The 23,180-nt window shown below is 38.1% G+C and overlaps 1 protein-coding gene across 2 annotated transcripts in view; it reads left to right on the top strand.

The window, feature by feature from the left end:
* CDK6 (cyclin dependent kinase 6) overlaps positions 1-23,180 on the top strand; it is a 239,795-nt gene that overhangs the window by 90,880 nt on the left and 125,735 nt on the right. For both annotated transcript variants that reach the window (XM_072764270.1, XM_026003763.2), the window contains one exon: positions 22,149-22,316. In XM_072764270.1, coding sequence (XP_072620371.1) covers positions 22,149-22,316 — 168 coding nt within the window. The remainder of the gene's footprint in view (positions 1-22,148; positions 22,317-23,180) is intronic.

The raw sequence follows: 23,180 nt of genomic DNA, 5'->3' as shown, positions 1-23,180 counted from the left end.
CTGTCTAGCAAGGAGGTATATTCCAGTTTTGTATCTAATAGCTACCACATAAGGCAGCAGTATATGATAAATGCCACATGTTAAAAATGATAAGCACTGCAGGAACTCAGAGAGTGGAAAAATAAGGAATGGCTTCATAAAGAACCTGGCACTTGTGTAGTACCTTGGTCATGTTACTCTAAGGCACGAATGACATAAACCAGAAGCAGGACTTGGTAGTCTTACTCAAGAGTAGCCAATTTCCACTTGAGGAAAGACAGCATTAGGTGGGGCACATCCGAGAGATATGGACAAGAAGTCAGTTATGCAAGAGAGAAATGAACTTGATCATGTAGGCACTGGGAAATAATGGCAGGCTTTTGGGTGGCTGGCTGACTTTGTCATTGTAGTGTTTTAAACTGATTGATTTGGTGGTGATGTACTCATTTAGGAGCAATGACAACAGGAATTGAATGGGAATTCAATTGGAAAGGAGACAGTCTCTTCTAGAAGGGTAGCAGTGGTACACTGTTGGTGGGAATATAAACTGACAGAATTTTGGAGGCAATCTGACAGTATCTATTAAAACTAAAAATGAATATATTCAGTGACCAAGCAGTTTCACCTTTGAGAGATATGCTGACACTAGTGCAAAAGGAGGTATGAATAAGAAAGTATACTATAATGTTAATTATAATGGAAAAAATAAATAGAAATAACTTCAGGGCTAATCAGTAAGGTGATGGCCAAATAGACTGTGATACCGTATGGAATTCTATGTGACAATTAAAAAGAATATTGTTAATCGGTAAGGAATTACCTTTAAAGCACAGTGTTGAAAGAGCTAAAGGAAAAAAGAGCCAGTTTAAGAACTGTGAGGACAGTGTGGTTCTGTTTTTCTGAAATACATATTTATCTCTTCTTAAAACCAAGTTTGGAAGAGTGTACAGCAAACTAATGATAGTGGCTATCGCTTTGGAAGACACTAAGGTTAGAATAGGTGGTAAATTTGCCAGATTTAGCAAATTTTTAAAAAAGATATTTGGTTAAATGCCAATATCAGATAAACAACAACAAAAATAAATGTTTAGTATAAGTATGTTCCATGCTATAGTGGGGACATGCCTACACTAAAAGATTATTCATCATTCATCTGAAATTAAAATTCAACTGCACATATATTTATTTTATCTGACAATCTTAGTAGGTGGCCAAGTAGGACTTCTACTCTTCAGGTTTTGTCTCTTTTCATTACACATATAAAACATAATGTTTCATAATACATGAAATATATTCATATAATCTTTATGTAATTTACAAAAATAAGACTTAAGTGATAATCACTAGGAGTTGGCTTAGTTTCATTCAGAAACTGTCTTCAGATATAGTCCTATTTTCCTGCCAGATAAGATTGCTAAACTGGTATGTTAAAGAATATTACAGCTATACAAGATTTTTTGTCGAAAAAGACTAATTTAGCATCCCCCACATTTTTCAGAATGCCCACCATATCCTTTCACTGTGTATTTCATGAATGCTTATTGAATGTCTGGATGGTAGATAAAGTGTAGTATGGAGCATATTTCTGACCCAAAGTGAAAAGCAACAGATTTATCAACAGCATGGATTCCTGGAAACAGTGGAGTCACATCCTAAATTTTCTCATGGAAAATTATTTTCACACCAGAATATGTTACCTCAACATTATCTAATTTAATCTATATAACAATTCTGTAAGGGTAAATATTGTTTTATTAAAGAGGAAACTGGGGTTCAAAGAGATTAAGTATAATATTTCATTGGTTCTAAGATGCCCATTTGGAATGCATTGTACAGTCACTGCTAACAGGCTTCAGTCATGATTGAGTTGTTATTGACCGCACACGTGCTAGAGAACTTGCAAAATTAATCAGTGACTTGGATGAAAATCCTGCAGATAACAGTGGAAGTCTTGATCACACAGAGGACAGAATTGTGTGGGGAAAACAGACATCGGAAACTCTGGAATGGAAAAGTGATGTGAAAGAACAGAACTGTGAGGGCGAAGAAGTTTTTGGAATACTTGAATCAAATTATTTCACTCAAGTTTTAATTGAGATCTATGTTCAGGAGCAATACATAATAAAAATCCAAAGCTGGAGAAGTCTAAGGAGCCCTTTTACTAAGTTTAACTAAAATTTCTATGTGATAAGAAGGAGTTGTGTCATAGTTGAGTTGGCAGTTGTCTTCATTCTTTAGTGGTCCGTTAAAATAATAGTAAATCTTAAAATAGATAGTGTTTTAGATTCAGTGAAATACACAAACCTGCCAAGTGTCATCTAGCGGGAAAGGTACAGTCAAAAACCTCATACACCTGTCCTGTGAGGCACTGCAGTGAACCATGAAGGGAATAGGATAGGACACTCTTTAATCTTACTCATAATTAACTTCTGATGTTTTGTATTTCAAAAATTTAAGAATTGTTAATGAAATGGCAGTGATAGACAAGATCTTGTGTCTTTAAAAAAATAAAACATTGTGGCTTTAACATCATTTGGAGAAACCTTGAGTGTTCCAATGTCAGATAAGCAATGGTAATATGTACATGCATATAACACTTGATACTTTCCATAGTGCTTACACACATGCATATTACCTGTGTCATCCTGTGTCACCCTTCTGTCTACCAGTGAAGACACTGATACAGGTGGAAATGAGGCAAAATGATTATACTGCTGAGAAGTAAGAATGAACAGATCCCAAAGGAAAATCGAGAGCATAATCCGTGAAGACTCTTAATACTGAGCCTGCCAGACAGGTTCTGAATAGCATGACTGAACTATATGACTTCTCAGATTTGGATGGGTATTGGAAAGACAGGGTTTTGTTTTGTTTTTTCTCATTGAGGTGTAAGAAACAAACACATAATAAAGAAGTACACTCATCTCAAGCATGCATGTAACTTGGTTTTTTACTTATAGTCACCACCCAGATCAAGAAAGAGAACATACCCAAAGGCATCTTCTTGCCCCTTCCCAGACCATAACCCTCTCCCTAAAAGTAATGACTACACTGGCTATTGCATACAAAAGTGTATACTTTTTTTGTGTATTAGCTTTGATTACTTAACATCGTATCTGTAAGAGAAGTTTTTGTTTCTCTGTGTACCAGTAGTTGTGCCCGACAATTTCCTAAGTGGTTTAAACTATTTTGTATTTTTCCATCAGTGCCAGAAGGGGGTCAGTTGCTCCATATCTTTGTCAACACTTGGTGTTGTCAATTTAAACCATTAAAATGGTATCTAGTTATGCTTTTAATGTTCAATTCCATGGTGACTCATAGAGGTAAGCACCTTTTTGTAAACTCCTGGACATTTGGGTTTCCTTTTATTGTGAAGTGCCTATTCACGTCTTCCACCATTTTAAAAGATTGTGTTATATGTCTTTTTTGATTGATTTGTAGGAGCTCTTTATATATGGAGGGTATAAGTCCTTTGTCAGATATGTGCAGTGCAAAAATCTTCGCCCAATGTATAGGAATTTGAATAGGATCCTCCTCTCCACTCAGAACATCAAACATGATTTTATCATCATTTACATCTCTTCTTATCCAAGCAGTTTAAAATACATAGAGGCAGGACATTTCCCTAATGCCTTTGCAGCCTATTTTGACAATTTTAAGTATCTAGTAAAATATTTTTAACTACAAACTAAACATTTGTGACAAATAGTGAAACCTCATAAGTAGGCTTTTAAATGTTAGAAACTTTCCAGTGTGCATTTTATGTACCCCCAAAATACTGAAAATACAATCCCAAAAGGGAAGAGCTTTATGAATTTTAAGTATTAAAAACAATTCTTTTGGCTTACCCACTATTTTGCTTTACAATACTGTGTGTATGTGTATGTGTGTTGAGGGGTACAACTACCATATCCCTCTTTGACGTCAAATAGTATAAAATAAAAGTAAATCACATTCAAATATAAGCTATTAAGGAAAGACCAGTAAGCACTGACATCATGTCTGACAGAGATTGAAATGACCCTAAAATCTGTGCTGAAAGTTGTCTGGCTCCCAATTTTTGGATTGCTGCCTACTAATGTGGTTGGCAAAAGGGACATTTTATATATATATGTATAATTATATTAAATTGTATTAAATATTAAAATTGTATCTAATTTCATCATATAAAATTATATTTAAAAATATTTTTTCATAAATATATATATAATTCTAACTGGCAACCTCAGAAGGACACCAAAAAGTAAAAATTAGGGATGCCTTGTAGCTCAGTTGATTGAATCCAACTCTTGACCTGAGCTCAGTTCTTGATCTTGGGGTCATGAGTTCAAGCCCTGCATTGAGCTCCACGCTGGGCATGGAGCCTACTAAAAAGGGGGGGGGGATGCACCTGAGTGGCTCAGTGGATTAAGTGTAGAGTCTTGATTTTGACTGGGGTCATGATCTCAGGGTCATGAGATTGAACCCCATGTGGGGCTTTCTACACTGGGCATGGAGCCTGTGTAAGATTCTCCTTCTCCCTCTGCCCCTCCACCCTGGCTCACACATACATTCCCTCTCTCTCTCTAAAAAAAAGTAAAAATCACCAACAATTCTACCAGTTTAAACACTTGACAAAAAAAAAAAAAAGCAGAAGTCTTCCTTTTGTTCCTCCTTCCTACCCCCACCTCCAGTGGTAACAACCTTTAACTAGAGCTCTATCTCCTTCCAGACATTTTTATGTGTTCAGATGAGGTTATCAGATTTAGCAGGTAAAGACCCTCAGTTAAATTTCAATTTCAGATAAATAGCAAATACTTCTCCATATAAATATATCTCACATATTATATGGGACATTTTTATTTTACATTTTTTAAATTTAAATTCAGTTTGCCAACATATAGTATAAAATCATTTCTCATCCCATCAAGTGCCCTCCTCAGGGCCCGTCACCGAGTTACCCCATCCCGTGCCCACCTCCCTTTCTGCAACCCTTTGTTTGTTTCCCATGTTTGTCTTGTGGTTTGCTTCCCTCTCTAATTTTTCCCACTCAGTTCCCCTCCTTTCCCTTATAATCCTTTTCACTATCTCTTATATTCCCTGTATGAGTGAAACTATATGATGATTGTCCTTCTCCGATTGACTTATTTCACTCAGCATAATACCCTCCAGTTCCATCCACGTCGAAGCAAATGGTGGGTATTTGTCTCTTCTGATGGCTGAGTAACATTCCATTGTATATATACCACATCTTCTTTATCCATTCATCTGTCAGTGGACACCGAGGCTCCTTTCACAGTTTGGCTATTGTGGACATTGCTGCTATGAACGTTGGGTGCAGGTGTCCTGGTGTTTCACTACATCAGTATCTTTGGGGTAAATACTCAATAGTGCAATTGCTAGGTCGTAGGGTAGCTCTATTTTTAACTTCTTGAGGAACCTCCACACTGTTTTCCAGAGTGGCTGTACCAGTTTGCATTTGCATGGGACATATTTAAGCTAAAAAAACCATTTAACTGAGTGTTCTGTGTCTTATCTGGCCACCCTGATATGGACATACCCACATGTACGTTAATGTCTACACTTTTCCTTCTATCAAACTCAAATCAGCTGTCTGTATTACTCTAAGGCTTATGCCTTTTGCTGTTAATTTATCTAGTTTACAGAATTACTCAGGTTCTTTCTAATGGCTGTTTCATATTACATTGTAGACTGAGAATTTATTTACCTCTCCTCCTATTGGTAGACATTTTATGTATTTCCATTTTTTTACTATTTCAAATAACATACCATTGATCCTCTTTTTTAAAAAAGATTTTATTTATTTATTCATGAGAGAGAGAGAGAGGCAGAGGGAGAAACACACTACATGCCGGGAGCCCAATGTGGGACTCCGTCCCGCGTCTCCAGGATCACGCCCTGGACTGAAGGTGGCACTAAACCGCTGAGCCACCCTGGCTGCCCTGATCCTCTGTATGGACTTAAAGACTTGTGCTGTTGCTTCTGTAGGATGTAGGATACTTCCTAGAAGTGGAATTAAAATTTGAGGTTCCTTAATTTACTAGGTCATAGCATATTTTAAAAAACATTGTTCAGTTCCTTTACACTTATTCACCAAGGCCCAAGGCATGGGCAGCTGAGGGCCAAATACACCTGAAGCACCAGGTTTGGAGGAGCCAAGGCAGGGCTGATGTTTCAAGATAGCCACCTTGCTTGACCTCTCAGAACTGGCCTCCCCTCCTCCATTGTCAACTCCATGACACCAGGCACTGTTGTTCTTCAAGTGTAGCACAGTGACCGATAACATTAATTTAGAATGAATGACTGGGTTTACTCAAGGGATTGTTGTGAGAATTAAATGAAATAGCATCTGCAAAGTGCTTGGGATGCTTCCTTATTTTTCTTATCTATCCCATTTCCAGTTCCTCTGTTAGCGTTAAGGGGTCTAACTCACTGAGGGAGACACCATAGTATAGTAAAGTAGGATAAGTCCTGTAATAGAATCATACTTAGGGGGCTGTAGGATTACAGGAAAGGGTGCCTACCTTAGCCTGGGGGTGTCAGAAGTTTTGCCCAGGACTTGGTCAAGATCTACTTAAAGTATGTCTTGAAAGATAAATTGTAAAGACAGACAGGCAAGCTGCGTGTTTTGGGGGGAAGGACAATGGAAGAAATTTCCCAGGCAGAGGACACAGCATTGTAAAGGGGCAAGATATAATAGACTCTGTCACCTTTGGACCATAGAAACAGCCAGAAATGAAACCAGAAGTGGTTAGGAATCAGACATTAAGATACTTTGGGGCACCTGGGGGGCTCAGTGGTGGAGCAGCCGTTTTTGGCTCGGTGTAATCCTGGGGTCTTGGATCAAGTTCCACATGAGGCTCCCCGCAGGGAGCCTGCTTCTCCCTCTGCCCATATCTCTGCCTCTCTCTGTGTCTCTCTCATGAATAAATAAATAAAATACTTAAAAAAAATGCTTTAGGTAGCAAGCTAAGTTCTATCTTTGTCTTACAGTGAACAGCAGAGGACTTCTGTAAGATTCAGATTTACATTCTAGAAATATCACTGGGTTGACACTGTGGAGAAAAGATTAAAGACGCTAAAATCTAACAATAGATAGCTTATCTGTTTTGGAACACTATTACAGCCATCCAGGCAAGAGATACTGGCAACTTGACAGGGACCATGGAAATAGGAGAGAATGGCTGATTTGAAACATAATTTAGGAACTATATAATTACCAGGATTTGGTGACTGATTAACTATGTGATCAGGAGAAGAGAAGGAATCCAAAATGTCTGTTAGATTTTGACTTGATCATTTGGGTGGGCAGTAATACCATTTATAAGGGAAGAAATATACAGGCAGAAGAACAGATTTTGTTGGGAAATGAAAGAACTGTTACTGTTTGGGAACATATTGCTGTGGAATATTCTAGAAAACATGAATAGGAAACTCTGAAGTTTGCATGTCTGAAACTCAAGAGAGCTGTCCCAGCCACCATTATGACTTGGGATACATCAGAATATGGCCATGAATGAAAACAGTGAGGAGGTTAAGACAGAACTTAGAATTTAAGATACTTTGGAGACACATAATTGGGCACACAGACAAATGGTGAATGTAACCACGGTGAACAACAGAAAAGGGAACTTACCAGAGACCCAGAGAAGGTAATACTTAAAGCCCAGATGAAAGTGGAGACCATGATGTAGTGCTTTTCTCTCAGCAACTTTAATTCTAAGACTAGGGATGGTAGGTAGTAGAGTGAGGCCTTGGAGGATCAGTGTAAGAAGTGTGAGATGATTTTATGGTGCCTAGAAAGAGAGTGACCATAAATACTAAGAGGGAGTCTCCGATGGACCAGGAAAAGATTTGAAGGCAACAGGGGCAGGTTTGAGACAATGATGAGTCCAAGAAGTTTTGGGGAGGGACCTCTTTAAACCGGAGCAGTACTCAGTATATATATGTACTTATACCTGAATACTCTTAATAATTAATCCTCTAGCCATAGACCACCCATCTTTCCCTGGACAATTCCAATTGCACTGCTTTACTTTAATGTTAACTTGCTGAATTCTTTGTAAAATACTCCTTAGATTCTTAACCTACTTTTCATTTTTGCCTTGGTGTATTGCTCTTCAATTCCATGTAGCCTAAAGATCCCCTTTTCTCTTGGCCTCCATGCTTTTCCTGACAAGAGATGACCACCCAGAGCCTCTTCTTCCTGTAGACTGAAGGAATTATTAGTGAAGAGCATATGGTTCTCCTCCCCCTGGAGATGCATTTGCTCCCTAACAAGGTTCCGCTTAAAAATTCAGGCCTTGCAACAACATGGAATAAAAAATGTTGAGCCTCCATAAACAGCTGTGCATGCAGCTTTACCCAAAACAGATAATATGCACAGATGTGTTTATGGGAAGGAAGCATGAATACGCAGCATGTTGTTTTCAGCTTCTCACCACTGCAAGGATTTCTTTTCTTTTTCAAGGAAAGAGGTACATTGTGGTAAGCAGTGTTTTATGACCTATAATAAAAACTCTTGTAAAGACCATTTTTTGACCAAATGAAGCTAAGTGTTCTTTTCAGAGTCCTCGTTTGTTCCTCTCCTCCTCTCTGTATTGGAATGCACATAGTTCAGCATTAATGGATAACATAAGGAAATAATATCACAAATTCTAGCTCCTATTTGTTAAGCTTGGGAAAGCAACCAAAGTTAATTATGTAATAAAGTTCATTAGTAATGTTTTTCCCTACTCAGTAGAAGCTTCTGAATATATATGTTAAGTAAAAAATTATATGCGTTCAAGTAAATGATTATCACGTGAAAACACCCATCAGACAGTTTGAGGAAATCTCACCAGTTGGAGGCCTCATAGAAAAACCAGTTCGGGTACAAGGTAAGAAGTAACTTGGGATGCCTGGGTGGCTCAGTGGTTGAGTGTCTGCCTTCGGCTCAGGGCATGATCCCGGAATCTGGGATCAAGTCTCACATCAGGCTCCCTCTGAGGAGCCTGCTTCTTCCTCTGCCTATGTCTCTGCCTCTCTCTTTCTGTGTCGTTCATGAATAAATAAATAAATCAAAAAATAAAAATAAAAAAGGAAAAAGAAGCAACTTAAAACCACCTTTAGAAAGTTGGGTTATGGGCAGCCCCGGTGGCGCAGCGGTTTAGCGCCTCCTGCAGCCCAGGGCCTGATCCTGGAGACCCGGGATCGAGTCCCACGTCGGGTTCCTGGTGTGGAGCCTGCTTCTCCCTCTGCCTGTGCCTCTGCCTCTCTCTGTCTGTGTCTCTATAAATAAATAAATAAAAATAAAATCTTTAAAAAAAAAAAAAGTTGGGTTATTTACAGAGGCCTATAATGCATTCAGTGAATAATAACAGTTCATTTCTAAGGATTCTTCTAAATCTAAAATGCCAGCAATCTTTAGACTTTCAAAATAAAGAACAGGTAGTATAACACCTGATTTAATTAAAATAAATTTTTTAAAGTGTGTACAATCTAGTAGGCACACAGTAGTGTCTGTTGATGTCTAATTTTGACTGTTTGGGAAGATAGGAGGCTGTCCATTTACTAACAAGAGAAAAGTAGATGGATCTGAACTTAGCCAGGTGTCATTGCTAACAATGGGTCCTCTTCTTGATTTGGTGACACCAGTCCCGAACCTGTTACCCCAGCCGGGAGGTTACTGCACTAGCATTAGTCTTCACAACCACCTTTCAAGAAAATGTCATCCTCATTTTACAGATGAGGAGACTAAGACTTGATGCTCAGGGAAGGGAGATTAAATAAAGTCTCAAGGCCACCTCATGTGTAACCTGGAGATGTAGCAGAGCCCTCAAAAGATGGCCTGTTAAAGTCAACCTGTGAAAACATTCACCGATTACTTTTGTCTGTTGATTTGACTGTCCTCTTGTTTTCCCTTCTGATGTTCTAGTTCAGACCCTACTGTCTTATGTCTAGAGTAGAATAATAGCCTCCTTATAGCATCTCCCATATTTTCTATAACCTGAATCATAAATAATAATACCATTCTTTTACACAGTTTCACTAGTTTCTTACAGACTTTAAGATAAGATTCCATAAACACCCTATGCAGGCCCAGTAGTGAAACCCTTTGCAATGTGGTCCCGTTTAGGAGTAAGCCCTCTCCAGGGGCTGTCACTTGTCCTCAAATACCTAAGCACTTATTCTCTAAAGCCTCTGCTAGTCCTCTGGGCTTACTCAGCGGCTATAGCACCTGTGCCATGTGTAGTCCTTGCTGTAAACTGATTTGAAGTTTATAGGTATCTATTTATATCTTCTCTGCCCATTAAAACAAGTGTCCTGAGTCTCAGTCTTAGGTGTTTGTGTGTATCATTACCTACACAATGCCTGACACATAGTAGGGTCTTAATATCTCTTTCGAATAAATGGTAGCAATGCATTGTGTGCACTTTCACCATATAAAAGTACTTAAGTATTTCATGTCCTACTTATTATATGTAATTATATATTATTACAATATGTGTAATTATATATAAATATATAATATCTTATTAAGTGTCTTCAAGGTTATTTCCACTTTTATAGATGTGAAAACCAAGGCCCACAAGTGTTGCAAATGATTTGCCTTAAATTATATAAGTTACTATAAGCAGAAATTGAGATGCAATGCCTTTAGCTCTAAATTCAAAGGCCTTTCTTTTAAATCATACTGCCCTCAAATGGAAATTTGCATCTCACATGCAGGTGGCTTGCTTAGGTTGTATACATTTCCAAGAGAAATTTCTTTTGTGTTTTACTTGGCAAACACTCAGTAAATTCTTAGTGAATAACTGATAAACCACAATGGAGGATTGTAGACTTTTCACTAACAACTTAGAAATCAGCTTAATAAGTAAGGATGTTTATATAACTTCTCTGCACGGAGCCAAGGGCAAAAGTCATTATACTTCATCTTCATGCCTATCTAGGCACTGTTAAATAATTCATCAAATCAAGTAAAATCAACAGATCTCTGTGTATAAGGTACTTTCTTGGATTCCAGGGAGAGTATAGATAAGCCCCACATACCTATTTCTTAGGGAATTTACAGTATAGCACTTGACAGTTTAAAAAACAAATCAAAACCTAATTTGTAATAATAATAATAATAATAATTCTTGCAGTTCTGTGATGGAGGCAGGGCAGAATTTATTCTGATTTTTTTTAAAGATACTATTCATTTATTTGTGAGAAAGAGGGAGAGGAGCACACAAGAACACAACAGGGGGAAAGGCAGAGGCAGAAGGTGAGGGAGAAGCAGATTCCCCACTGAGTGGCGAGGCCAATGCAGGGCTCGATCCCAGGACCCTGAGATGATGACCTGAGACAAAACCAGATGCTTAACCAACTGAGCCACCCAGGCCCCGTCCTGACTTTTATGAATAAATAACTAGTTCCAAAAAGTTGGGCCTTGGTTGATCAGTTGGCTAGTGGCCAAGATGAAATGGAACTTAGTAGCACTGGGTTAAGATCCCATACTTTGAGAACCATTGATGTGGTGATATGAAATTAAATTATTTGGAGATTTAGCCAGTGGTCTAATTCTGCACCTAAGTGATATTTAATCAGAGGGAGGGATTTAAGCAGAGGGATTTAATCTATAGAATGCCTCTCTTAGGATGAGAGCTGATAAGTGACTTGCTTAGAGTCATACCTCTAACTGTGGAACAGTGTGCTAAAGTCAAATCCATGTCTCTTGATGGGGCTTGGATTGCTACAAGAATTTTGGATAAAGGTGGTAAGATAGAAAGAAAACATCTTTCATTGTTTTTATTCCATGCTTCAGTGTTCATTATAGACCTAAGGATATTATATTTCTGAAATAATGAACCAAAAGTCTTAATACACATATGAAGATGCTCTAATAGCTACCAGGTCTTAATAGGGTCTTAGTAGTGTAGGAATAGTAGGAATACTGATTTCTGTGCTATGCCTCTTTGGTCCCTGTCCCATAATCCAAACCTACTTTTTCTGATTTCCCTTGAATTTTATCACCCACCAAAGTATTCCTCCTTGGGAAGAGTCAGTGGGTTCTTTTTAAGTTTATGGCTTTATAGATTTCATAGTCATCCAGTTTAGTTTGGACTTTTCACTCCTCTGTGAAAAGTCATTGAACATTGTTGGCACCTGTTAATATGGTGTCCTAGGAGTCCAGTATATCTGCAGGAAGAGTGATTAAAGCAGGTCCCTCTTTCAGAAATGGGGCCATAGAGCAGTGAGTGAGTAAAGATGGAGGAAGTCCTCAGAAGTTCTAAGATACAAGTCCCAGAGCCAGGTAGGCTTGGTTTGAGGGCATTCAAGCATGAGAATGATCTGATAGGATCAGGTCTGCATGTTAGAAGGTTCTGGGTAGGGGCACCTGGGAGGCTCAGTTGGTTAAAAATCCACTTCTTGATTTTGGCTTAGGTCATGATCTCAGAATCATGAGATGGAGCCTGGCATTGGGGGGGTCCAAGCTCAGCAGGGAGTCTGCTCCAGATTCTCTCTCTCCCTCTGCCTTTGCCCCCCACCCCCACCCCACCACTCGCTTTCTCTCACTCTCTCCCTTTCCCTAAAAATAAATTAATCTTTAAAAAACAAAAAACCTTTTGGTTAAAGATAGTATTCAAATAAAAAGAGAATAGTACATGACAATTAAAAGTTAAGTAGTAGATCTGTATTCCTTGACATGCAAATGAATTCAGTATACATTATGATGTGAAAAAGACGGTTACAAAATCATATACACTCATATTCCATTTATAAAACAGGAAATAACTTTCTATGTGAGAATATATGCATAGAAAAATTAGAGAAGGATACACCAATATGTTAATTGTGGTTATCTTTGGGTGGGAGAATTGTGGGTAATATTTATGTTTTTCCTTGTGTTTTGACTTTTTTTTTATTTTAACAGTGAATATGTGTTACATTTCTGATCAGAAACCTAGAAGGTCTTTTTCCTTTGGAGAACAGAAACCTGGAAGGTCGGGGAGGAAGGGACCTAGGGTGAAATGCCATGGAGTAGAATGTCCCATTGGTTGTGGCAAATGAGTGGTTATTGGTGATCTTGTAAGAGCTGTAGCATCTTCGTTCACTGTAGTGATGTGATGTGGATAAGAAATAGGAAAATGTGCATTGCTATGTATAAAGATCATTGTCTGAGAAAAGAAGGGGAAGGGTGCCTGGCTGGCTCAGTTGGTGGAGCATGTGACTCTTGATCTCAAGGTTGTGAGTTTGAGCGCCTGTTGGGTATAAGGATTACTTGAAAATAAAATCCTGAAAGAAAGAAAGGGGTCACTTGGTCAAGAGACAATAGAGAGGGAAGAAGTTGCAGGTATAGTAGGGAATGGCTAGTAGAGCAAAGGTTACTCGAATAAGCTGAATTGAATGAGACCTAGAGTGTAGAAGGAAGATGAATACTGAATAGAAGGAAGGAAATCCTTCCTACCAGAAGATAAAGGAGAGGGCTAGATGCCAGTGCTTATAAATTTATAGGTGGATACAAAGGAAGGGAATAGCATTCCCTTGATGTCTGTGTTTCTCCCCATGATGGAGTATAGGCTAGAGTGCTAAGAGAAGAAAGATTATAAGGTAGGGAGACAGCAGTAAAAATTCAGACTAGCCTATAAGTACAGCAGGATGGCTCATTAGGGATCAATAAGATGACATAGCAGTAATCAGGATTGAAGGCTAACTTCATATTATTGATAATGGACACATATTATGTGATCATTCCCTGCCCACACACCGCCCCCCCCCAACAACTCTCTGCAGCATAACAGCCAAGAAAGCAAGAGTGGTTGGATTAGCTGAGGATTAAGCCTTATATAAAGATAAGATAAAATGACCAACAAGAGAGATGAGGGAATTGGCAGATCTAGCAAATGGTGTGTGAAGAGGTTGGCTCTCCAAATTTTAATTAGTTATACTGTCTAATGAACTTACGTAAATGTGATATTTTGACATATAAATAAATGCAGTTAAAGTAATTTAAACATTGTTTAATTAAAATATTATATATCAGAGTTGAGCGATAATGCATTCTTGGTTTTTAGCCATGGAGATAAACAACAAATATAATGGAATAGGGTTAAAGAAGTCAAGGTCTCAAGTCAAGGTACTAGCTAGGTAGAGCTGCTTGAAGTCATGCAGGAAAATGGTGAGTGTGGGGTAGATAGGATGTGCCATAGAGCCTGAGGAATATGGAGGATGGATAGCAAATGATAACAATGAAGAAGATGTGTGACAATAAATGAAAGGAGGTATAAATTTCAAAGAGAAAAAGATAACCACCTGAAAGTGGTAATTGGCAACAAGAAAAGAATGCTAGTACAGCCCCTTGCGGGGTGGGGAGGAGTGGTGGGTAAGCAAAGAGGGCTCTAAATGAAAGATAAATGACCTTAACAGGTTTTAGTTAATGTAATTTTAGTTAAGTTTGATTTGTTAGAATAATTTTCAACTGCAAATTATAGAACACTTAATGAAAAAAATAGCTTTCTTTATATAAGGGCATTATTGCTGTAACTACAGGGCCGGAGGTGGGCAGCCCTAAAATTGATTCAGCTATTCAGCAATGTTATCAAAAACCCAGACTCTCCCTCATTACACTTTGGCATTTTATAAGCACAGATGATGTCTCCCTTTGTGTTTCAAGATGGTTGCTACAACTGCCAAGTTCACATCCTCAAGGAGTAGCACTTAGTGTAAAATGCTTGGATAGAGAGTGGGGGCTGGGAGGTGAGGAGGAAGTACTGCAAGAATTTTCTACTGTGGAGACGCCTGGGTGGCTCAGTGGTTGAATGTGATCCCAGGCTCCTGGGAGTCCCGTATCAGGCTTCCTGCAGGGGAAGCTCCTTGCTTCGCGCCCTCTGCCTATGTCTCTGCTTCTCTCTTTGTGTCTCTCATGAATCAATAAATAAAATCTTTTAAAAAAAAATCCAAAACTATTTAAAAAAAAAAAAAAGAATTTTCTACTGTGGTCCTCTTTTAAAGGGGAAAATACTTCCTGAAACTCTAGAGCAGATTTACCATTATATCTCATTGGCTAGCACTAGGTCTCATGTCCCTCCCTGGATCAATTCCTAACAAATGAGAATGTGATTACCTTGGACCAATCTTTATGGCTGGCGACCAACAATGTCTATTACAGGAGGCAGATAATAATATGCTCCACTCTGGAGCAGAAAACCAACTTTTGAAATCCATTACCTCATTTGGAGAGGAGGGGAAGATTCTCAGAACAGGGAAATGAGAAGGAGAATGGGGAAAGATGAGAGGATACTTTTCCAAATGCAGCCATTAAAAAGCATATTGTTAAAAAATATAAAGAATATGTCTTGAAATGGGGAAATATGCACAGTATGTTGTTAAATGTTTTTTAAAAGAGGCACAAAATAATGTGCAAAGAACAAAAACCATTTGGGTCATTTGTGAACAATCTCTAGGCACTGGTGCTCAGTATTTTCATATTGATGCAATGCTGGTTTTTATATCCTGCTCTGAAAAAGTTATAATTGACCTTGCTATTTGTAGTTTGAATTCCCGATGACTTCCCACTGTGGGTTAATAATAGCCCTCATGGTGATGTAATGATTCCTCCTTTCAGACTATCTGTTTAGTCATTACATTGTCCTTCAAATACCAACTTTCCACACTTGGTGAAAATTAGTTGTTCTTTTCTGATTTCTAGTTAGTTAAGACTGATTCTTTACCTACTTCAACATTATGGTCACTTCCAGGAATGAATAATATATGGATTCTTTTCATTCTCTCTTTAGAATACGTATTTTATTAATAAAATTGGCATACAAAGCCACTTTTATTATGCTTTTATCCAGTTGCCTAGAGGCAGTAAAAATAGAAAGTCAGCACTTGCAATTAGGGGCCTTGCCTTTGTTTCTGCTGAAGAGCCCCCAGGCGATGTATCGCCTTTACTCAGTTACCTATCCTGTTCTCACCATGGCCCCTGGCCCCTGCCGGCCTGAGGTGTGGTGAGGTGACAGGGAATACTGGCAGCTTGCCTGGAGCAGAGCTCACATGTGACTCTTGTAGCTTGTCTCCAGGTCCTCCCATTTATTGGAGCTTTGAATTCATGAATTACAGCTTTCCAGGTGATCTGAAGTTTGCAAGAACCTCCTTTAACCCCCACCCCCCGCCTTGCTTTGTCAGAATTTGTTTTGCCCTTTGTGATTTTGGATGAGCATTCTTTGGGTACTCCTGAGGACCAAAATGAGAAGCAGCAGGAACCTGTTTTTAAAGCAATCTTTGCAGCCCATTGTTATTGTTGTGAATTGAACAGTGAAAGCATGAATGAGCGAGCTTCTGTCAATTTTTGAAGTAGAATAAAGGTGTGTAACCTGACAGTAAGCTTGATGTGACATATAGCAGATTATCCCTGAGCACAGAAATAGGAGGGAATGAAATTGCCAGTGAGTGAATGACCTGCTAACTGACCGAGACGTGGCTTTTTTAAGTCACTACTCCATTGCTTTATGGAGTAATATTGTACCATATTTTATAGGAGAACTGTGATTTTAAAAGACCCTGGAACTAGATCTAGCAATTCCACTTCTGGGTATATATATCCCAAATAATGGAAGGCATAGATGCAAAGAGATGTTGGTACACTTGTGTTCATAGCCACATTATTCACAGTAGCCAAAAGGTGGAAACGACCCATGTGTCCCTCAGCCCATGAATAGATAAGCAAAATATGGAATATACAATGAAATATCATTCAGCCTTAAAAAGGAAGGGCATTCTGACATATGCTACAACATGGCTGAACCTTGAGGACATCGTGCTAAGTGAAGTAAACAGGTCACAAAACAACAAATACAGTTCCATGTTACATGAGGTATGAGGTATCTAGAGTAGTCAAATTCATAGAAACAGAGTAGAAGAGTGGTTGCCAGGGTCTGGGGAGGAGAGAGAAATGGGAAATTGTTCAATGGGCATAGTTTAAGTTTTGCAAGATGAAAGAATTCTGGAGATTGGTTGCACAACAGTGTGAATATACTTAGTACTGAACTATATACTCAAAAATGGTTAATATGATAAATTTTATGTTATGTGTATTTTACCATGCTTAAGAATTTTAATATATATATTCATAACCCACAAAAACAAAAAAAGATTCTGGGACTAACCCTCATTACTGTCATTGTTATTATAGTGCTCGACTTTCTTTATGGCTTTTACTATCACCCTTTATGTGCAGGCGGTCATGATCTTTTATTTCTATTCCTAATCATAACCCCTACCTTATACCTACATCTTACCAGTTTAATGTAAAATACCTTTATTGTATGTGATCCATTTTAGACTGTAGACTCCTGTAATACCCTTCATAGGAAACCAAATGGATAGTAAGCCTTTGTAGCAAATAACAAACCATTACAAAGATACTTGAAACTTGAATAACGAACACTGTAATTTACACATTTTAGGAGAAAAAAATGTCATTGACTATGGGTTGTATGTGTCTTATTTTTAGTTTTTAGACAGATATACTGTTGAAGGCAGTGTACATTTTTGTCACTGAAGCCTTGGGGATGTGACGATACCAACGTAGATAAGGCCAAAAATCCAGAATTATCCATTGAAAGCTGTCATTTCTGTGATTTACTAGATGGTATAAATTGGGTGTTTTAGTATCGTTTTTGGAACTAATGACACTTTGTAGTTGAAAAAAAAAGACCCAATGATAAAAGTTCTTCCCATTAGAAAAGCATGAGGTAAGTTTTCAGTTTGTTTGCTTGATGTCTTGTTTTTAAAGAAATAACAGGATTGAACCTCTAGAACAGTTAAAAGAAATGATTACAAAGCTTTACAGATTTCTGGTATGCTGACGAAAGTCCAGAATCTTCTGAGGGGAGGGTCACCAAGGACAAATCCCCACCCAAAGTCACTGGGAGCCAGACTTCATTCCATGATGGTGCCCTGTTAAAACATGTTTCCATGTGTTTCAGAAAGATAATGAGGGCCCCAAGTGACTAGATATTGAATCCTTTTCTACCAGGATTGTGCATTGTAATGTAAATAGGTTTAAATCTGTGTTTAACTTAAAGAGCCTTAACAGTAGTATCCACAGTTTCCTTGCCTTGTATCAGCAGGCTTACTGTAAAATATTTTTGTGTCTTGTATAAGACAGACTAAGAGTTTTATTAATTAGTTCAAATTTTACAATTTAGATTAAATTCTTGAGAGGCTATTTTAAAAGTATGTCTCATGATACTATAAACTGAGATCGAACAGGTAATAAGCTTAAGTAAAGAATCCTTTGAAATGTCTTTGATCCAAGCACTTCTTGTGGTTCTGAAGCAAAAGTGTGTTTCCCTGCCTTGTTTAGTGGTACAGTTTTGTTCATTTCATTCTGAGAAATTGGTACCATGTCTTATTCTTCCTTATGACTGGAGTCCCTAATGTAGCTGAATATATTTTCCCTTTGAGATTAGGTGTTCCAGTGAATGACAGGTAAAGATTGAGGAGGGTTCCCACATCACAGTTATTACAAGTCTACAATGTACATCAGTCTACCTCACAATTGAATCATTGAAGATGATGAGATTTGGGCAAAAATTTTTAAGCTATTTAATTCAAAGCTCACATAGTTCAAAACTCTTTTGTAACTGGATGTTGTAGGTTTAGGAGAAAACCCTGTTTGCTCACACACAAAAAAATTAAAAATAGCCTGATAGGGCACCTGGGTGGCTCAGTTGGTTAAGCGTCTGCCTTCAGCACAGGTCATGATCCCAGGGTTCTGTGATCAAATCCCGTGTTGGAATCCCTGTCCTGTATCTCCCTCTACCCCTCACCCCTGCTCATTCTCTCTCTCTCTCTCTCAAGTAAAAATATAAAATCTTTAAAAATAAATAAAAATAGCCTAATAAAATCTAAAGAATGGCAATCCTTATGTAAAATTAGCTTCCTATACCTCGATAAGCACCATTTATGTGGAATTGTTATTGCACTTATATGGTTTGGCACTACTTAAACTGTGCTGGGTGTAATAGTTATAATGGTAACAAGTCATTTTCAAGTACCCTAGCCTTAAATGAAGGGGAACTAGACTTCCAGTACAAGTTTCAAAATAACACAACTAAAATAATGATTATGGCATATCTCAGGGAGGAAAACCATGTAGCCGTTAAAAATTATGTTGTATTGGGATCCCTGGGTGGCTCACTGATTGAGTGTCTACCTTCAGCTCAGGTCGTGATCCTGGGGTCCTGAGATTGAGTTTTTCATCAGGCTCCCCATGGGGAGCCTGCTTCTCCCTCTGCCTATGACTCTGCCTCTGTGGGTCTCTCATGAATAAATAAATAAAATCTTAAAAACAAATCATGTATTAAAAAAAAGAATCTTGTGGATGTGGCAAAAATATTCATAATGAATTGTTAAATGTTTTTAAAACATTTAACCACATAAACCACAGAATAATGTGTATAGAATAATCATTTTTATTTACAAATACATGTTTATATTAAGTCTTGGTTTATGCTATACATTATATATAATATTTATATATAAATATTATGCATTTATACCTACAAATATAGCAACATCTATAATTTTTTTTGAGACATTTGTAATTTTTGAAAGACCAGAAAGACAAAAAATATTTAATAATAAAGTTTTCTCTATTCTCTGAGCAATAGGATTTTGAGTGATTTCTGTTCTTCCTCTGGATTTTTTTTAAGATTAATTAATTAATTAATTAATTATTTTAGAGAGTGAGCATGCAAGCAGGGGGAGGAGCAGAGGGAGAGGGACAAGCAGACTCTGTACTGAGCATAGAGCCCCACAGGAGGCTCAATCTCATGACCCTGGGATTATGACCTGAGCCAAAATCAAGAGTTTAACTCTTAACCAACTGAGCTTCCCACATATCCCCTTCCTCTGGATCCTAAAAACTTTTTTATAAGTTTCTACATTAAGCATGTACCATTTTAATAATTAAGAAAGATGTCATATGTCCTATATAAATAAATACACAGATAAAAGCAATTAACACTTTGGTTTTTTTACTCTTGGTTCAGGTTTTTTGTAAACTTTAGATGAGTTTTATTAATTAGTTCAAATTTTAAAATTTTTATTCTGCTAATTTGCTGCTTAGACTATATAAACAATGATAAATGAACCAAACATATATTCTCAGTAGTTTTAAATGGTTGGTGTTGAAAGTATAAGAATAAAGATGACAGGCCAGCATGGCATTACTTTAGGTTAATCATGCTGTTTAAAATCCAGGGCTTACAAGCCATGAGCATAACGTTTCCAACAATGACTGGTTTGCCCCAGCAGAGTACTCTTGTTAATACATATGCTTCCGTTTCACACTGGAAGGATGTGCATTGTGAGGTGTGTGACCTGCAGTGGTTCCCAGGTCCTAAAGGACTGACCCTCATCAGTGCAGTTTTCTTCAAGAGGTTTGCCTTTGAAAACTTAGAAGGTAAACTTTCCCAGGACAGAATATCCATTGAGGTACATCTCAAAGGGATTCTAGTACACCTGGGTCATTGCATATCACTGCTCAATGCTTTGTTTCCAATGCTAAGGAGTCAGCAGGTTCCCTGACCTTATGGCACTGGCCACATTTTCTTATGGTTGTTTGTGATTGTCTCCCCTGGGGAAACAGGACACTTGAATGATTGTCATTCATTGAATGCTTACCATTTCCCAAAACTGCACTACCTCCCTTGGTATACATTACTTCATTTAATCTCATAATATTATAAAAAGTAAGCACTATTTTCTCTTCATTTTATGTAAAACTAAGGCTTCGATTTTAAATAAGCCAGCAGAACTCCCAGCTCTGAAGGAAAAACCAGCACTGTAAACCAATAACCAAATATGACTCAGCTGATGAACAAGTGTGTCCTCACAGCCATTGCCAGCTTTGAAGCCCATGATGCTGCCCTACCATTTTTCTAATCCTTATTTCATATAAGGATTATAAAATAATCCCATCCTCCCTTGTGCACAGCATTTGCACAGTATTTTGGAGGGTAGGTCAATTTTATTAACCTTAGAATTCAAAGGATCCAATGGTCAGCATCTTAAATTCCTACTTTCAGACACTGTTTCTGAGTTTTAAATCTTCTCTCTAATTTTACTGGTTCCAAAGTTATAAAAAGATGTGACATTATTTTTTTAATCCCCCCCCACCCCCGCTCCATGCTGGTTAATAATGATAGCAATGAGCTACCATTTATTGAGGACTCACTACTGTACTAAGTGCTTTCTTAACAGTGATGCCATGAAATCGGTTTTGTTGCTTTCCCATTTTACAGACAGGGGAATTGAGGCTTCACAAGGTTAAATGGCTTACCTGGCCTTACATACTCATTCCATCATTGATCTAATAAAGGAGTGCACTAGGAATTTGAACCCACTTTTTCTGTTGAATCAACACTACTTGGCTGGTGATGTTACTTTGGGCTAATTATATATACCGGTGAATCAGTTTCTTGACCTATAAGATGCGATAATGCTATTATTTACCTTAGTGTTGGGTTGTGTATTGAGAAAAGTACTTGACACGTAGTGACTACTTAGTTGCTATAAAAGTAATAGGAATTACCATTAATAGCATTATCATATACTAGGTTTTAACTGTTGAAATAACATATTAAACCATATGAAAGTATATAAAGTAAAAAGTGTCTCCCTCTTACCACCTACTTCTTCTCCCCAGCCTTAACTACAGACACCAGTTTGGTATTTACCTCCCAGAATATTTCTTATGCCATCCAAAACTATTTTTTTTAATATTTTATTTATTTGAGAGAGAGAGAGAGCGAGAGAAAGCATGAGCAGAGAGGAGTGGCAGAGGGAGAGGGAGAAGCAGATTCCCCACTGAGCAGGGAACCCAACACGGGGCTTAATCCCAGGACCCTAGGATCGTGACCCGAGCCGAAGGCGGATGCTTAACCGACAGCCACGCAGGCACCCCAGGCATCTGAAACTATTTTTAAATTTTCCTTTTGTGAATAAGATACAGGTCAATGTGAGATTTTTTGCTTGTGATCTTGCAAATGGAAGACTAGAGAGGTTAAGAAGGAAAACAGATTCATTTATTCAGCAAATACTTGTCAAATGCTTTCCAAGGCTAAGGATTCCTCCACATGTTGAATTTCTGTTTTGACAGTTTATTGATTTTCTTTTTTGGTTTTATTTAGGATATGATGTTTCAGCTTCTCCGAGGCCTGGACTTTCTTCATTCTCACCGAGTAGTGCATCGCGATTTAAAACCACAGAACATTTTAGTGACCAGCAGTGGACAAATAAAACTGGCTGACTTCGGCCTTGCCCGCATCTACAGTTTTCAGATGGCTCTTACTTCAGTGGTGAGTGAGAAAGTGCTATTCTTTCATTAAAGTTATGTTTCCTCTTTTAAATAATGAACTGCCCTTATGCCATGCCCCTGAGATTATTACTGCATGTGATCAGTTGGGGGAGAGAATGTCTTTACACTTTAAAAAAAAAAAAAAAAGTTTTATTTATTTATTCATGAGAGACACACAGAGAGAGAGAGAGAGAGGCAGAGACATAGGCAGAAGGAGAAGCAGGTTCCATGCAGGGAGCCCGACGTGGGATTCGATCTGGTTACTCCAGGATCATGCCCTGGACCAAAGGCTCAACTGCTAAGCCACCCAGGCTTCCTGTCTTTACACTTTTTAAACAGGAGGGCTAGGAAGAAAGGGTTTTGCTTGTAACTATAGATACATAAAGACTGGGCTTGTCACAGACAGGACCTATTGCAGAAAATAGTCTGTTACATTGTCACCACTAAAAAAGAATCAGTTACAAGTTTCCAATTGCTTTTTTGCCATAACCACTATTTTCAGAGCTGCATACACAAAGTCTGGGGAAACATAGCACAAGGGTTTAGGAAAGAAGAGCGCCAGAAATGTTGTCCTGTCTGTAGCATCCTAGTTTGAGAAATAACGAGGTACCTACACAGGTATGTGAAAGCACTCTTCTCAATCTGTGGTGCTGACTATGAAGAAGAAACTAAGTTTATAGTGAACTAGGATGCCCCATGAACAAGCAGCACCCCACCCTCCTCACCCAAGTCAGAGTATAAGGAGTAAACCCAAGGGTCTGTTTTGGCAAAGAATGAGTTACAGTGTCCAGGTTTTTTTTTTGTCTCCACCAGACACAAAACCATCATGTAGGCACTAATAACTTTTATCTTTTAAAGACCTGTT

This window comes from Vulpes vulpes, chromosome 7 (assembly GCF_048418805.1).
Source record: "Vulpes vulpes isolate BD-2025 chromosome 7, VulVul3, whole genome shotgun sequence".
Classification (NCBI taxonomy): domain Eukaryota; kingdom Metazoa; phylum Chordata; class Mammalia; order Carnivora; family Canidae; genus Vulpes; species Vulpes vulpes.
Note: the sequence above shows the minus strand (reverse complement) of the source record. Positions and strands in the feature narration are given on the sequence as shown.